General features: G+C 49.7%; 1 protein-coding gene across 7 annotated transcripts in view; it reads left to right on the top strand.

Annotated features, from left to right (window-relative positions):
* The window catches only part of CUX1 (cut like homeobox 1), a 361,373-nt gene that overhangs the window by 78,269 nt on the left and 264,764 nt on the right, over positions 1-18,340 (top strand). For all 7 annotated transcript variants that reach the window (XM_018040282.1, XM_018040281.1, XM_018040280.1 and 4 more), the window contains exon 2: positions 8,720-8,830. In XM_018040282.1, the coding sequence (XP_017895771.1) occupies positions 8,720-8,830 (111 nt within the window). The remainder of the gene's footprint in view (positions 1-8,719; positions 8,831-18,340) is intronic.

Genomic DNA, 18,340 nt, shown 5'->3' with positions numbered 1-18,340 from the left:
GGTGCCTCTGTCAGCTTGTCCCCTTCCTCCTCAGCCCCCACAGCCTTCTGAACTATTCTCTGCCTTTCTAGGGTCAGTACCTGGGCCAGGCTTTTTCTGGCAGCCTCTCTTTCCCACTGTTGGCCTTGCTGTCTGCAATTCTGAAATTTGCCCCCCTTTGTCGGTCCCTCTGTCTGGAGTGCATCCTTGCCCACCCCAGAATTCTCTCGAAGGTGCTATTATTTTTATGAAGCTGTTTTTTATTTTCTCTGAAGTAGAAGTAAGCTCTCTTCCTTTGAACCCTTTTGTACTTACTCTGAACTTCTGTTAGAGCATTTAGTTTCTTTTCCTTTTCTTTTTTTTTAAGCTTACCCTTTCATTTGGCAAGTTCTGACTACTGTAGTCCCTCAGTGTCAGCTCAGGCCCCTTATATAAAATGGTTTAGTATTTGCATATAACCTAAGTACATCCTCCCTTATACTTTAACCTTCTCTAAATTACTTACGCTACCTAATATGATGTAAGTACTATGTAAATAGTTGTAAATACAATGCAAATAGTGTGTAAATAGCTGCGGGCTTGTGGTGAATCCTGGTTTTGCTTTTTGGAACTTTTCTGGGATTTCCCACCCGCCCCCTCCCCCCCCCCCAATATTTTCAATTGCTTCTGAATTGAATCCCTGGGTGCAGAGCCCACAGTTCTAGAGGGCCGACCATGAGGTGCCCCAGCACCAGGTGAAGCAATCTCAGTCCTTCCCAGAGCTCATAACCTGTGGAGCACGCAGTGTTAAGCTAGCACCCAGGGAAACACAGACTCCCAAATGAGGGTTGCTGCCAGGAGGCACCGGTCAGGGGGCTACGTGCACACCTTCCAGAGGGGCGAAGAGCATGAGGGGCAGGGAGGTGGCATTTGAGCTCCGACATGTTCTGGGAGCGAGAAGGGAAGGGCCTCCTAAAAGAGGGAACAACCTGTGCTGAGGGCCCGAGGGGAAGGAGGGGCCCCACCCTGTCGGCTGCAGGAGGAAGGCCGGCCTACAGGACAGGGCTCTGGTGGTCTCATCCAGGCCCCCTGGGAAGCCCCTGAAGGCTTATGCAGGGGATGACATGTCCCCTTTTCTGCAGGGTGTGTGTGGGGGGGTGTGTGGATGTGTGTGTGCTGATCACCTTACAGTTGTGTGCTGATTAACATCCATGAAGGGACCAGGCACTTTGGTCTCCCATTGAAAGACCCTCCTCGAAGCTCCATGTTCACACTCTGGTGCCTCCTGCTGTCCTGCCTCTTGTGGCTCTGCTTCTCTCCCCTGTCTCCCTTTCCTGCACTGCCTGCCTTCTGTCGAGACCCTCCTGGGCCGCATGCAGGTCCATCTAATTTTGCAGAGAGTACAGAGTCGCTGTTCTTTCCCAGGGGGGCTTCCTGGGTGGGGATGCTCATTGCCTGTCCTCAGTCTCAAGCACGAGACACAGTCCTGCAGCCAAAATTCAGATCTTGGTATTGCCCAGCGGTGAATCCAAGAGGGTGAGTGGGAAAGTGATGGGTAGAGTTAGGTGTCAGAAGAAACACTTGGGAAATATGGGGTCAGACTTGGTTCTCTAGCTAGGCTTATGAAATAAGTGGAAAACATGAACTTTTCTCTAGGGAGTTCTGCAAGTTTCTCCTTGAAACAGAGACCGTCCTCCGTGCACATACCCGTGAACAGAACAAAAAGCATTTCCTGCGGGACCACGTGGAGGGCTCTGCCGGGAATGAGGCATTCGTAGGCCCTTATCAGTCCTTTGAAGCTCATGTCTCACTATGGGGGAAAAAATGAGATTTTAAAAGATAAATGTTTACTTTTTAGGAGTAGTCCTTACGTTTACATGTTCAAAATCCGCCAAGTACAAAAGGGTAGTTGGTGAAGGGACCTCCCCAACCCCCTGAGGCCCCCACCTGTTCACTTTCTTCTCCAGAATAAGGAATCGCATGGGGATCTTGTATATAAGCACATTTTGTGTGTGTGTTCCCACTTACAGTGGATCATGTCCTGGTCACTGCCTGTGACTTCTGATTGAACACAGTGTGTCCACTCTGGCACCAGCCCCCTCTCAGCAGCCCTTTCACCACTTGCGTGCCAAAGCCAACCTCTCCAGGGGGACCTGACCCGGCTCCTGCTTCTTCCGAGTCCCCGTTCATGGTCTCTGTCAGCACTAGTCACAACCATGGGTTGTGCTAGAGACTCAGTGAGCCCGGAGGAGGAGGAGATGGAGGGTAATGGGAACTCAGGCCATCCCATCCACAAGCCTCAGCTGAAATGGGCATCTTTCATGAAAACGTGGAGCCCTTTCTTGCTGGCAGTGTGTCTTGCCTTATCTAATGTTTCTGTTTTTGTTCTCCCAGCCTGGTCCCATCTGTCTTGTTGCTCTTCCATGCCAGCCTTGTCTCCTCCCCTGGACTGTGGGCACCCTGGAGCCCCCAGCCTAGTCGGGGATAGTGGTGGCACAGTGCATAATGGCCTGAGGTCAAGTACGTGGTTCTGAGAGAACCAAGAACCCCCTTGATGGAGTACTCACCATGCCTCGAGGTGGAGGTGCATTCCTTTAGTGATCTCCAGGAAGGGCACATCATTTGACAAAACCACACAGGTGACAGCAGGGGTGGAGCCTAGAAGCAAAGCCAGGGTTCCCTGAGGAGTCTTCAGGTGTCCCCTGTAGGAGGCCAGGGAGCAGGTAACAGAAGAAGGCAGGTTGGTGGGCTTGGGGCCTTCACCCCTTTCTACCCAGAGTGGCTTCCACTTGTCCTGTGATTCCATTTCAAGAAACGAAATGGAAAATGCTCAGAGGACTACTTGGTGCAGAAACCATGGCTGGCCCTCCCCTTTTGCACAAGTGCTCTCATTTTCTCTAGTAAAGCTACTTTAAATTCTTATATAGGATTTGCTGTTGATTAGTTGACAGATAAGCTTGAAAAAAAGCATCAGATGAACCAAAGTTAGCAACAGTGAAAAGATGATACTTTACTCTGATGCTGGGCTGGCGTGTTTTCCCCACCAACCCTGGGGCGGGGGCTGGGGGAAAAGGGGGCCTGTGTGCCTCTACTCAGAGTGCTGGCAGGCCTGGCCTGGGGGCTTCACGGAGAGAGAATCTCATAAAAGTGGTGGCAGCATTGCAGGTACCCCCCCCCCCGCCCCCCACGTTTAAAACAGACAGACAACTGACACATTCATTTTGAAGGAGAGCAGTTCCAAACTGAAGTCATTGACATTAAGACATGTGTTTTCTTGGGGAGAAACTTCCATGCGGAACTTCCCTGACCAGGGATTGAAACTGCAGTGCAAGGGCAGACCCTTAACCACTGGGCCACCAGGGAAGGTCCCTCAGTTTCTCTTAAATTACATGGTCACTCCTTATTTGTGTGTGTGTCTTTAATCCTTGGCTAAGAGGCTGGAGTTCCGGAAGAGAGAAACTTCCAGTGTTGAGAGCTCTGCCCTTTGAGGATCTGTTAGAAATGGAGAAAAAAACATCCCAGTAGTCAGCCTTTGACTGTGTGGATCACAATAAACTGGAAAATTCTGAAAGAGATGGGAATACCAGACCACCTCACCTGCCTCTTGAGAAATCTGTATGCAGGCCAGGAAGCAACAATTAGAACTGGACATGGAACAACAGGCTGGTTCCAAATAGGAAAACAAGTACGTCAAGGCTGTATATTGTCACCCTGCTTATTTAACTTCTATGCAGAGTACATCATGAGAAATGCTGGACTGGAAGAAACACAAGCTGGAATCAAGATTGCTGGGAGAAATATCAATAACCTCAGATATGCAAATGACACCACCCTTATGGCAGAGAGTGAAGAGGAGCTAAAAAGCCTCTTGATGAAAGTGAAAGAGGAGAGTGAAAAAGTTGGCTTAAAGCTCAACAATCAGAAAACGAAGATCATGGCATCTGGTCCCATCACTCCATGGAAAATAGTGGAAACAGTGTCAGACTTTATTTTTGGGGCTCCAAAATCACTGCAGATGGTGACTGCAGCCATGAAATTAAAAGACGCTTACTCCTTGGAAGAAAAGTTATGACCAACCTAGATAGTATATTCAAAAGCAGAGACATTACTTTGCCGACTAAGTTCCATCTAGTCAAGGCTATGGTTTTTCCTGTGGTCATGTATGGATGTGAGAGTTGGACTGTGAAGAAGGCTGAGCACTGAAGAATTGATGCGTTTGAACTGTGGTGTTGGAGAAGACTCTTGAGGGTTCCTTGGACTGCAAGGAGATCCAACCAGTCCATTCTGAAGGAGATCAACCCTGGGATTTCTTTGGAAGGACTGATGCTGAAGCTGAAGCTCCGGTACTTTGGCCACCTCATGCGAAGATTTGACTCATTGGAAAAGACTCTGATGCTGGGAGGGATTGGGGGCAGGAGGAGAAGGGGACGACAGAGGATGAGATGGCTGGATGGCATCACTGACTCGATGGACGTGAGTTTGAGTGAACTCCGGGAGATGGTGATAGACAGGCAGGCCCGGCGTGCTGTGATTCATGGGGTCGCAAAGAGTCGGACACGACTGAGCGCCTGAACTGAACTGACAAGCTCTTTCAGCTGAGTTGGAAATACCTCTGATCGGAGTCTGTGGGTTTGCTGCCCACTTCCATCACCTGGGACTTGGGTCTGCAGTTGTTTCCACAGAAAAGTTCTGAGTAGTTCAGAGGGGACGCCCTCCTCTGCCCTCCCGTGGGAAGGTTGGGACTTAGTGAGTGTGGTGTTTTAGGCTACCAGCCACCTCCTCCTCGTTCACAAGCCCCAAGATTGGCCCATGTGCAGCACGTTGTGTAAGAAACAGCTGTTGTTTTGACAAAGGACGTGCTTGTCTCACTTTTTGAATCACCAGTGTGAGTCAGGGGGTCATCTATTCCAGGGCTCTGCCCCAGGCAGGTGGACGCAGAGACCATGCACACTCATGTATGGGACACAGCATGTAAAATATGTTTCTGTAATTACATGTGCATTTTTTCACATTAGCAGTTTTGAAATATATATATATATATATATATATATATGTAATTAATATGTATTGCAGGTCGCCTCCTTTCCTTGGCCTCTCAGAGCCAAGCACAGTTTCAGGTTTATCTTTTTAGAGACAGTTGAAGTGTATGCAACCATGTGTGTAGATATTCTTTTAAACAGTGTGGTACTGTTTTGCACTTTGGTTTTTTTTTTTTTGCTTCAATTTATTTATTTTTTGGGGGGGGATAGGCTGCATCAGGTCTTAGCTGTGTCATGTGGAATCTTTTGTTGTGACTCAGAGACCCTCTAGCTGTGGCATGCAGGCCCTCTAGCATGGCTTGCAGATTGTCTGACTGTGGCACACAGACTCTCTAGCTGTGGTGCACACACTCTCTAGTTGTGACATGCAGACTCTCTAGCTGTGGCTCACGCACTCTCTAGCTGTGGCACATATTCCAGGGCATGCAGGCTCAGTAGTTGCTCTGTAGCACATGGGATCTTAGACCCCTGACCAGGGACTGAACCCTCGTCCCCTGCATTGCAAAGCGGATTCTTGACCACTGTACCACCAGGGAAGTTCCTGCTTCAGTATATCTCAAATATCATTCTACCTCATGTAGTACAGGTAGGAATTTTTGTTGTTGTTGTTCTTTGTGAATTTTTAATACCTTTCAGATGTGGAGACTCTCTATGCTCCTTGTGACATGTGACCAGCGACTCAGGAGCTGAGGGTTCTGTATTTCAGGCCTCCACTGCCACCTCCCCGAAACACTAAATTCCCTTGATAATGCAACATTGTTTGTGCAGATAATAAAACAGTATTTGGGTTAGATTGACTAGCCATCTCCTGCTTTTGTGTTGTCCCCAGAGCCTTCTTACAAAGCCTTGATGTCCTCCGGGGGACTCAGTCAGGAGTCGAGAGCCTTGAACCTGAGCTGCCAAGCCCCGCAGCACTGGAGGCTCGGGCCCTCCTCCTTGCTGCGCCAGTCTGTTTCTGTGGTGGCAGGTGGCCACACCGGGTGCAATTTGAAAGAGCCTGGTTGGTTTTTCACATGGGCCTGCTTGTGTCTGCACGTGTGGGGAAGGGGTGTGGGCCCCCCTCCCCCGAGCATCGCGCCTGCCAGCAGCAGTTCACCCGAGGTGCCCTGGCCTTGCCATCCCATGTTAGGGGTGGGTTAGTCTGCCTTCCATCGAGTGGCTGTTGCCAGGCTCAGCCTTCCTGAGGGGCACATGGGGGGCCGAGGGGCCCAGAGGGACCCCCAGACCATGTGTTGTTCTACTGTACGCAGGGGAAGACGCACAGTAGAAGATGGGAAGGCAGGGTTGGGTCTGGGATCTCATAGTCACCAGTGAGCCCCCGGCATCCAGCACCTGGTGGCAGAAATCACCAGACGTCCTCCGCCTAGATGACAGCCCCCTCCCAGGAAGCAGGGTCTCCACTGAAGGCGCTTTGTTTTTCTCTTAAGTTTTCTGCATCTGTGTGTGATTGGAACCAAACATCAACTTTACTTTTTTTGTCATATTTCAATATTGGCCTTTCTTTTCCTCCCCCTTTCTTGAAATCTCCTTTTATAACTTCGGCTGCTGCTGCTTAAATATAGATGCCTCAGTCCTCCTCCTTACCAGATTGTTTATATTTTTGAGAAGCCTTCTGCTCATCTGCGACTGCTCTCTCCTCTGTCTCCATCCCCACGCTGCCACATTGGTGTTGGTTGCTCTTTTCTTCCCTTGCCTTCACTTGCCTGGGATGTGTTTCAAATGTGGTCTATCAAAATGTGCAGTGTTTCCCTCTTTTCTGCAGTAGCTTTGACATCTGTTCTTGAAATCGAGCCCACGTTATTCTTTTGGACTTGCTTGCCCAAGATCTGCTGCGATGCCAGAAGCAGGGAAGGAAGGCGGGAGAAAGAGAGTGGTGTGGTGGTACCTCCCCCATCTCTTCGTACCGCACCCCCACTTTAAAAACTGCCTGCCATTTCCAAGTTGACAGCACCCTAGATGTTTGTTCCAGCACTCTGCCACCCTGTCTGGCAGCGGCCCACCCCGCAGCGGAACGAATGAAGTGCTCAGCAGCAGGGGCTCACAGACGCCTGCGGTTACTTCCGCCAAAAAGGAAGCCGGGTGGGCGGGAGGCGGGGGAGGAAGGCTCTTGGCTTCCTGGGTGTCTGTGGATGGCTCTTCGGCTTGGTTTCTCCTCGCCATTCGTAGCCCTGCTGGGCCCTGGGGTGACGGGCCGGACCATGGAGAAACCACTTGGAGCTGCCGCTTGATCCCAAGCAAGATGTGTGTCTTTAGCAGCCGAAGCCATCCAGCACGAAAATGCGCCTCTCCGTGGCTTCCGGATTGTGTCCTCTCACTCCTGCTGTCCGCCTGGGACACCACCCTGGGCCCATCTGCCGCAGGCTTGTTTGACACACAGCCTCTTGGCAGCTCGTTTCAGAGCTCCTGAGGCCAGGACACGGGCTCTCTGATGCTCTGAGTGTCAGTTTGTGGTGTGTGACAGAAGTCTTCTCATGGGGGACCCACTCCGGGTGGTTCTCAAGAGTCCCAGGGGCCAGTTAAAGAGTTGGGGGGCAACACTGTTTCCAGGTGCTTCACTTCCCAAGTTGATACAATGCTGGAAGTCGTTATTCTTGGGGCTCGCCTCTTAAGGTCCCTCTTGAGAATGACTCAATGATTGCAGCCATGAAATTAAAAGACACTTGCTCCTTGGAAGGAAGGTTATGACCGACCTGGACAGCATATTAAAAAGCAGAGACATTACCTTGCCAACAAAGATCCGTCTAGTCAAGGCTGTGGTTTTTCCAGAGTCATGTACGGATATGAGAGTTTGACTATCAATAAAGTCGAGCACCAAAGAATTGATGCTTTTGAACTGTGGTGTTGGAGAAGACTCTTGAGAGTCCCTTGGACTGCAAGGAGATCCAACCAGTCCATCTTAAAGGAGATCAGTCCTGGGTGTTCATTGGAGGGACTGATGTTGAAGCTGAAACTCCAATCCTTTGGCCACCTGATGCGAAGAGCTGACTCATTTGAAAAGACTCTGATGCTGGGAAGGATTGAGGGCAGGAGAAGAAGCGGCCGACAGAGGATGAGATGGTTGGATGGCATCACTGACTCAATGGGCTAGGGTTTGGGTGGACTCCGGGAGTTGGTGATGGACAGGGAGGCCTGGCGTGCTGCAGTTCATGGAGTCACAAAGAGTCGGACACAACTGAGTGACTGAACTGAACTGAGAACGACTAACAGGTCCTGAAACATGCCTAAGTTAACCCACTAAGTATTTGTTAAACAAAAGCAAATCAGATGTGGCTGTAGAAGACTCCAGGCCCAGACTGTTGAAGGAGAGTCAGAAAGGTGCCCCGAGTTGAGCAGCAGGACTGGGACCCGGGGATGTGGCAGGAAGAGGTGCTTGTTAGGAGAAGAAGTGAGCGACACTGGGGAGGGATGGCGTTTGGGCACTGGCCTGACTGGTTTTAGCAAAGCAGTATGCATCTGCACGTTGTGTTGTAGAAGCCACCGCTTGTGAGGTGTGTGTGGGTACACAGCACGTCAAGTTAAGCAGGTTTGGGGCATGGATGGGGTGGTGGGGCCGGATGGGAGCCCAGGCCTCTTTCCACTGGTCCCCAGTCCCTCCTGGGCCACAAGGCAGTGATCCTTGGTACCACAGGCTCTCCTCCGGTGTCCTGGTCATGTGCAAATACACTCTCCTCTCTTCAGAGTGTAATTACAATCTGGTCTTCCCTTTTTGTTTCTCTCAACAGAGGGAACTCGATGCCACCGCAACAGTATTGGCAAACCGGCAAGATGAAAGTGAGCAGTCAAGAAAGCGGCTCATCGAGCAGAGTCGTGAGTTCAAGAAGAACACTCCAGAGGTGAGCGGCGTCTCTGTGCTGGGCTTGGGCTCTCTGAAGGGGGGTAGGGTCTTCTCGTCCTAGGGTGCGTTCAGAACACCAGCTGTCTGCTGCTTCCTTTCGGCCGTCCTCAGCCCTAGTGGTGAGCCCCTGTGCGGGCTGGGGACTGGATTAAACCCTAGCTGACTCTTGATGCAGATGCTGAACCAGCTGGGTGGCCAGGTCAGACCCCCAGCCCCTCTGTGTGCACATTTGTAGGCAGGGCCCTGGAGGGGCGCATGAAGGCTTCATGCGTCTGAGGATGCAATATGCCGATGATGCTTCTTGCAAAACATTCAGCCTGGTCAGGCCTTTCAGGACCCTCTGTGTTTCCCCCCTTCCTTGGGGGAAGGGGGAGAAGAGACTGTGCTCTTGTTGCGCTCCTCTTATTTTGGAGAAGTATGTGTTCAGAGGACAGTGTTTAGAGTGGCTCGGGCAGCCTTTTCCTGCCCTGTTTTCTTGGTCCCTCATTCCCTGAGTCTTTATCAAAGGACTCAGAAGACAAAAAAAAAAAAAAAAAACAAAACCAGGAGAGTTTTACAGACCGTCAGGCAGACACGGTGATTGCTTTCTGGGAGCTTCTGCCAAATGAGTCCACAGTGGTTCTTGTGCTGGGGGCTTGCACCCAGCCTCCTGCACCCCCCATGGTAGATACTCAGAGCTCCAGCCCTGGCTCCCAGGCCTCCCCAGATTCTTCCAGGGAGGACAAAGGAACAGGCCTGGAGGAAAGGATGATTTCTGGGAGGGATAGTCTAACTTTCATAATAGTCCCAAAAAATGATGTGTGACTTGAATTTTTTTTTTTTTTAAGTGGATTCATTTTAAGTGTTTCAAAGGAGCTTGCCATCTAAGGGAGTGTTACCATGAATCATTTGGGGAAACAAATAATTAACCCTTGATTTTCAGAACAGATATTTCAGGAGAAAAAAATCTTGGTAGTCCAGTGGCAAGAAACAAGGAAGGAATGGCAGGACCACCCAAGGATTTTACGTTTTAGACCCACTGCTTGTCCTGTCTACCCCCGCCGCCGGCCCCTGCCCTGAGGTGTGTGTCTTCAGTGTTGTTACTGAGCAGACACGTGGGTCAGTAACTCAGGCCTGGGAGGTTGCCGCCCTCTGTGCTGCTGGGGAGTGCTGGGTGGGAAGGGGGAGAAGGGACTGGTGGTCTCCACGTCCCACCTCGTTGTGACAGTAAAGGCAAGAGGGGAGAAGGCCGTTGAGCGACCAGCCACCTTCTTCCTCTCAGGCTGCTCAGAGCAGACCTTCCTAGAAGGTCTCACTATGGGGTTCCTCATGCTCTGGTCTTTGACTTTGTTTCCCTAGACCCACCCCGGTCAGGTATGTCTCTCCAGCCACGTTCGGCCTTGATCAAGCAACTAGCTATCCCCACTGTCCTGTGTTCTCACTGCTGTTCCCTTGGTGACCATATATCCAGGGTGGTCATCGGAAACCTAAAAGAAAAGGGCAAGGTCATGCTTCTGAGGCCTCAGTCACCAGTAGGTAGATATAATCCATCCTATGATGAAGTGCCTTGAAGAGAACTGGATTCCTGGGTGTTCCTCTCAAGTCTCAGTGCCCCGCCAGCTGAAGGTGGTACCCGCTGAGGAAGGGCGTGTCCCCCTCCTGCCACTTTGGGCCCAGCACTCGCTTAATAAATGTTGACTGGGCTGAATGGGCCCCGTCCCTCCACTGGCGTATAAACAGGCCTCATCCTGCGGGGACTGGCCGCTGGCTCCCTAGGCTTGGGTTAAATCCCACGCCAGTAACTGGCCTCAAACTTTGTGTTTTTCCCCCTAATCCCAGTAAATAGGAGAGGCTTGGGGTGGAGCAGCCTGGTGGGGAAAGGCCCTCTGGGGCACAGCTTTCCAGGGCATGTTTTGTTTGTGTATTCTTGATCTTTTCTTTTTTAATTTGTTTTTGTTTTTATTGGGCTGTAGGATATAAGTTGGGAAACATCTTTGCAACTTATGTCAGGGCATGGTTTTAGACAGTGTCTTCCGCAAAGAGGGGGCTGCAGAACACCTCCTAGAATGGAGGGACGCTGCCGTCCTGCATGTCCTCGGCTCTGCCAGGAGGTTGGGGCTGGTGCTCACTTGGGCTCCTCCCGCTATGATAAGGAGGCCTCACTGTAGCACAGATTTCCAAGACACGTGAAAGATAGGCGTGCAGAATCTTCTGTAGGTTTGGAAACCTCTTAAGACCTCAGTGGAGGGTGGGAATGGGTAACTTTGGCGAGGAATACAGAGGGGGATTCTTGGGGGTTCTGTGGTGTGAGGGGTGTGGAGGCGCATGGAGGGCTCTGATGAGTGCGGGGCCTAGGACCCAGATCAGACAGTGGGTTGTCACTTTGTCTGGGGCTTCAGTGCAGAGGAGCCCGACTTGTCTCTGACATCAGTTATTTCTTCCGATTATTCAACAACAGAGGACAGATTACCACTTACTGTTGAGGGAACACTTCTAGAAATTGGATGTGTGAAGATGAAGGTTGCTTAGAACTTTACTCTCAGGGTTTAAAAAAAAGAGTTGGCTTGTTGGTAGGGAGGGCATCTGTGGGTTTGGACACAGACCAGCATCCTCATGCCTCACACAGTCAGCCAAGGGAGGACCAGCCAGCGGGGCAGAGCCAGGGCCAGTGATCTTGCCGGACTTTCACCAAGTGGATTGATTCTTGGTGAAAATCTTGATGTTCCTCTTTGTTTCGGGAAAGCAGAAACTGTCCTCCCAGGGTCCTTGAGTGTCTGGTGGATCTAACAGGCAGACGCAAGCTCCAATAGAGAGTCAAGTGAATGAGGTTATCCCCTGGCAGGGAGTTTGTGTTTTCCTGGACTGGTGCTGCCCACGGGCAACTGGGAAAGCCCAGGACCCAGGATGGGGTTAGGGTGGAGGTGAGGGGCCCGTGGGACAAGCCAGGAGCATGAAGGCACCACGGAGGGCAGAGTCCTGAAGATTTTTTTGTTGAGAATGAAGTTCTTTCAGTTTCAGTTTTATGTCATTAAATGAATACACTGCTAGTCAATTGATATTATTGCTTCTGTCTTTTTAAACTCAAAATTGTAGTTAATCTGAAGGAGATGCCATTGTTCTGCATATTTCATGCCTTTCTTTGACTCAAAAAAAGAGTTCCCTTCGAAGAAAAACGTTTTAAATTTGAATTTTGTGACTAAACATCCACTCCCTGTTGAGTTAATGATTGATAACTGAACGTCCAAGACTGAGGGTATTTCTAGGTTGGATCACTTTCTATATTTATCAGTGCAGGTGACTTACTGGCTGGTGTCATTGGGCAAATGACTTAACCTCCCAAAAATCTCAGTTGCATCATCTATACAAGGTGTAATGGCAGGGCCCAGCTCACAGGGGTGTGTGTGTGTTGTGTGTGTGTGTGTGGTACCTAGTATGTGTGTGGCATATATCGTGTGTGTTTGGCATGTAATATGTGTGTATAGAGCTCCACACAGGCCCAGCACCAACAATTCAGTTCGTGTTTGTTGTGAGCATTAATTTGGAGCGCATATTACCAAACACATGAGATGCAGTTGATTTCTGCTCCTCAAAGTCAGCTCCAAGAACTTAAAAAAGAACCCACAACAAATAAAGGTAGTTTTCACCCAAAATGTTCCAAAAGTTGATTTGTAATAACAGTTAATCACTTTATAAATATTTTCCAGCACCTTCCACATGCCAGATGGTTTTGCTCTGGGGATAAGATCCTCTCCCCAGTCTTAGAAACTTCCTTATATCCTCACCAAGGAGGTACACCATCCTGATAAGGCACCTTAAGTGTAGGATGGTGTCTAGAATCTTCTAAATGCAGACTTTCCCCCAGAAACACTCTGAGATCGCTGGGGGTTAGTTCCAAGCTGCCTGTGTCACAGTGATTCTTACTGTAGGTGAACAAGGCTGCTTTCTGAGGCTTGGTTCTCAACCTTCGAAGCAACGGTGAATGTTAAGGGCCACCCCCTGACACCCCGAGAAATGCACATGTTTGCACAGTTTCTCCTGGACCCCTGAAACTCACTGGGGAGCCCCTGGCTCAGAGCTTGGCTGCAAGGCAGGTGTTGGTTGTCTCGGTGGTCTCAGCCACTGTGCTGGGAGCTCTGTATGTGTCCCCTCTTCATGTTCCTCCTAGTTGTGCCCAAGCTAGGGGCAGGAGGATGAAAGACGGGGGTGGGGGCCGCAGGAGAGATGAATGCTGAGGCTTCGGCTGCTGGGCAGAGGCCACTGTGCTCCGGCCTCTAGGCTGGGTGCTGAAGAACAAGAGGAGGGTGGAGGAACTGGGCCACTCCCACTGGTGAGGGCCCCCCAGGCTGGCAGCAGGGACAGTGCCTCTGTGCTGGTGACATGTTCTTCCTGCCTGAGACTGGTGAAGAGCATGGCTGGGCTGGAGACAGCTTTCTCAGAGTTCTTGAAGCTTCGTGCTGTTATAACTGTGAGTTTAGTGCAGGCCAAACCCCATGCCCTTTGTTCTTTTGTTGCTTCCATCAGAGCTGAGGTGAGGGCCAGGATTACCTTTGATGCCTCTGAGTTGATAAACCTAATGGCAGGTTAGATGACCAGGGATGTGGAAGGCCCTGACCGGAACCCATCTGGAATACCAGGCTGGCTCCTTATTCTGGGAAACTGAGTTACTTCCCATGGTGGGTGGGGACCAAGATGGAGCAACATTGCTAGGGTTTCATGATTCTACCTAGGAATTGCTTTTTCTTATTTTCCCGTTTGGTTAAATTTTAAGTTTGCTCCTGGGACCAACATTTGTCTTGATAAGGATCTTACAGCTGCTACTTGGCTGAGCTGGGGCTTGAACCCAGGCCACCGGCTCCCCAAGTCAGTGCTTTTAACTGCTGCACCAGGCTGCCTCGCCAGTGGGCAGAGCATCCAGAGTGGTGCTGGCCCACAGGGCCCGGTCACAGGACATTTTCAGGGGGTGCCATCCCAGCCCGCTGGCTGCGGCTATTTGAATGCGATGCTCGACTACCAGAAGGGTCTCCAGTGGAAGGCTTGGTTCTAGGCGGAGGACAGAGATGGGTTTTGTTTTGTTGCCTTCTTCTCAACAATAGAGGAACTATCTTCTATGGGGAGGAAGAAAGGAAAGCCTCAGACTCGAAATGCCAAAATTTTATCATAAAACTATCTTTGGGCCTCGTTTTGTCCTGACAGAGTGTCCAGCTCCTACCCCAGACCTGTCAGACTTTGGTATTAATCTGTGTTATAAGGGGTCACATCTCTTCTGTGAGGTTTAAAACTGACCTGCAATTCAGGAGCTCTCCTTGGGCATTTTCCCACCCTGATATATTTTGCCAGAACATTTCTTGCTGTCTTGAGCGTTAATCCTCATGACACCTGGTCCACCAGGCTGACATCGCTCCTGCCGAAACGCACCTGGCCCCTTTCTCTCATCACCGTATCTCTCACTCCTGTCGTCAGGCACAGAGATTGTCCCCTACCCTGACCAGGGCATACCTTCCCGGGATCATCACCAACACTGACCACCCTGGATGCCTTGCTGTCCCCACCAGGGAAGGTGACCCTGGGCCCGACGCCAGCCATAGCACCACAGCCCCACAGCCCCGCCTCCCAGGTCAGCAGTCCCAGCTTCAAGAAGAGAACATTCTCTTTCCTGCTGACATAACCGCCTGTTCACGAGTGTTCATTTCCTGAGTGCCAGAATCTTAAGTTGCCCTCTCTGTCTCCAGCCAGAGTGTTTTCCTGATTTTTCTTTTTTTTTCTTTTTACATTATTGGGAAAATGTTATAGAGATATCAGGAGCCGTCTTGAGATACAACTCTGGAAGAAATCTCGCCCAATGGCTGAAATGAACTAGGTTTGTGGATTTCTCCCCAGCTCTGGCAAGTAGGGGAGGGGCGAGGGCATCTGCTTTTGGAAAGTCCTCGGTCACCTTTCCATCGATCGGACTCCTTCTCAGTGAGATGTGAAAGCATACGCCCCCACCTGAGGAGGTGAGGGGGACTAGTGACGGGAAGTGGCTGCAAACTTTGTGACTCCTTTCGAGCTCCCTGTGAGAGGAGTCAGCAGGCTGGAGGAAGGAGGGGGCAGTCATATATAGTCGTGGCCCGGGCCCAAATGCATTTAGTCACTGCCTCTACGGCCTTTATATAGACACTGCAGGGAGTGACTCAGCCTGGAAAAAGAGAGTCGCTTAAAAATAAAGTTGCAACTCAGATGGACACGTCCTGCATAGGCTGCCCGAGACAGCGTGGCTCAGGCTCGGTGAGAAACCCGGGGGGCACCTTTGCCCGACGTAGCCTTGCAGGGGTCCCAAGGTGAGGATGGTCATTACAGCTGCGTCATGGGAATTGGCACGAGGATTAAATGAGTTCGCGTAAGACTTCTGATTTTTAAACTCTCAGGATTCAGACATTCTCTGCTACAAGTGGACACACTTGCATGTTGAGCAGTGACTGAATTCTTAGCTTTCCTCTTGTTTTTGGCAAATGGACTGACCGTGGAGGCCTGTGTTGGCTTTTGTTGTTTGCATCCATCCTCCTGAGAATTAAAAGCCAGCACAGATGGGAGACTGGAAACGTTTTCCTTGTGTCTCATTGGACACGGGAATGGGTTCATTGAAGACCCACTGCACTGATCTGACAGATTGTGACTTTTAAAGAGGAGGACCAACCAGACACACACCTAGGGACATGGGCCTTTCAAGAAGGGTAGTGATGGGAAGGAGGCCTGTAAGCTTGAAGACCAGGGGGGTGCAGATGGGCACCCCCAGTGTCCCGCAGACTGCTCATACTTGGGGTCTAGGAATCTAGGTGCACCCCTCTGCTGAGCCTGCAGCTGTGGTACAATTGCTTGCTCCTACTTTTGAAGAGGACGGGCCTGCAGGTCGGAGCTGTGCTTCCATCCCTTGTGTATATTTAGCTGTGCACCTTGAGTACTGTGGATGCTGAATGGTCATATTTATAGCATTCATTTAGTAATCTTTTTTTTTTTTACAAAACAAATAAAATATTAAAAAACATCAGCTACAGGGTGCTATAAGATTCGTTTCTCAAACAGGCAGATAAACTTTCATTTAACACTTCAATTTTATTGTGTGTGTGTGTGTACAGAATTTTTTTTTTAATTTCAAGAAATGCCTTTCTTTGGCAGTTTCTCAAAATACTAAACATAGAATTACCCTATGACCCAGCATTTCCACTCCTAAGTATACGTCAAAAAGAACTGAAAAAACGTCCACGTAAAAACTTTGTGTCCACTCAAAAAAATGTTGATAGCAGCATTATTCAAAATAGTCAAAAAGTAGAAGCAACTCATATGTCCATCAAAAACTGACTTGATAAACAAAGTGTGATACACCCATAGAATGGACTGTCATCCAGCAGAGGAATAAGATGTTATCACATGCATGAACTTGGAAACATTTTGCTCAGTAAAAGAAACCAGACACAAATGATGGCGTGTGTGTGAAATGTCCACTGTGGGCAAACCCATAGAGTCAGAAAGTAGATGAGGGTGGTGCGGAGGATGGGGGTCACTGCTGGAGCTCATGGGGTTTTTTGGCGGGGTGATGAAAGGGCTCAGGAGTTAGGTAGTAGTGATGGTTGCACAAGTTTGTGAGTGTGCCAGACACCACTGAATTGTACACTTTAAAAGGGTAAGCTTTGTGGTATGTGGATTATATCTCAATTATGATTTTCTTAATGACTTTCTTTGTGGGCTCTGGGAAATCCCTGCACAGGTGGTCTGTTTGCTTGTTTGCTCTCATCCTCTGAAGCAATTCCCCCACATCAAAGGATCCTGCGGATTTCGTTTTGGCAGTAGCCAACCTGGTTTGGAAAAGGCCACTCCAATATTTGGCCCAATTATAAAGCCCAAATAATCAACTTGGATGCTTAATCATTCTAGAATCACCCACCGTTAAGTTGTAAGAAGACTTTAACTAGAAAAAGTTTAAACATTAAAAGTGAACTTTTAACTGTTACCAACTGAATTCTTGAAGCCCATTTATCAGCCCAAGAGGTTATTTTCTAGTTTCTTTTGGGCCACATTATTCCCCCTCGTTCCAGAGAGACCCTGCAGCATCCTCCCAAGACACAGAGGAGGCCTACTCTAGAGCAAAGGTTCAGCTCAGGCTCGGACAGCTGGATCAAGTTTAGTCCTTGCTCCAGCATTCAGTAGCATTGAGACAGAAACTTATCCTCAGTTCCTCCATATGCAGTAATATATCCCGCCTACTTTAAGATGTCATAGTGAGGAACATGTGAGATTCCTGGAAAGTAAATGGCCAGTCCTACGCCAGACTGGAGTGGCTAGTCAGTAAACAGTGACTGGGGTATTCAGGCCGAGTGACCTTGACCAAGATCACCAAATGGTCAGGGACCCAGATCCCATACTTATAAAGGGAACTGACAGTATTCCAGCTGCTGGGCAGGTGGAAATGAATTCAGTTGTAAGGGACATATAGTAAGTAAGTGCTCAGTACACACTTTTCTTCCTGTTTCCTCCCTTCTTTCTTTCCTTCCTCCTACAAGTAGTTCTGAGCCCTTTCCGGGAGCCAGGGGCCATCCGAGGTTCTGAGATACGGCAGACACCGAGAGAAGGTTCCAGCTTGTGTGGGGGGCAGGCAGGCAGTGACCACATAAACAAATGACACACGGGATAATTTCAGGACAACATGGCAGTGAGTGTGGATGGATGAAGGACCTTCAGGGAATAGGGCAGTTTCATGAATTCAAAAAATGAAAAATGACCCTTTGCACCTCTCCCTGTTACTCTTGCTGACTTTGAGCAGGCTGTTTAGCTGTGGGGGAGGGGTCCCTGTAATTTATTTCTTTCAGCCTGATGGCCTCTGTTTGCTCCTATCACTCAGTGACTTCGAGATGCCAGATTCAGTCCCTCTGCTTCCTAAGACTGGGGAACTTTTCCATCCGGACATCAGAAAGTTGGGTTGGTAAACATTTGAGTTGGAGGGAAGCCTTGTTCTGTTTGACTGCCTTTGGCCCAGAACAATGAATTCTTAGGTAATCAATGAAGAGTTACTCACTCGGCCTGTGTTGGTGACACAGGGTGCGAGCAGAACTGCTCGTGGAGTCCTGACCTGGGGGCCACGTGGTGGCGTCTGCAGAGCCCCCGGCCATGCTTGCCTCCTTGGAGCGGCCTGACCCGACTCCCTCCCTGCGATGTCGCAGGGCTGGCGTTCCCTTTCCTTCCTGAGCCTCTGCGCAGCTTCCTTCATCTGTCTAGCAGTTTTCAAAGGGCTATTTTAAGCCCAACAGACAGATTCTCTGAGAGTTTAATAACCATCAGAAGGAAAAGGCTGTAATTAGATGCATGTGGCGTGGAAGTTTAGTCGAGACCATGCTGAATTGTATAACCTCTGAGCCTCCATTTTCTCATCCAAAAAATGGGAGTGATGACAAGTCTCGCAGAATTATTACGAGTCAGACAAAACGCTGTAAACGGTCCAGAAGAACCTTGGCAAATAGTGAGAGCTCAATAAATGGCCTGTTGAGTGTAGGTTATAAAA

The sequence above is a fragment of the Capra hircus genome, chromosome 25, assembly GCF_001704415.2.
Source record: "Capra hircus breed San Clemente chromosome 25, ASM170441v1, whole genome shotgun sequence".
NCBI classification, from domain to species: Eukaryota; Metazoa; Chordata; class Mammalia; order Artiodactyla; family Bovidae; genus Capra; species Capra hircus.
The sequence above is the reverse complement of the archived record's forward strand: the minus strand, read 5'-3'. Positions and strand labels throughout refer to the sequence as shown.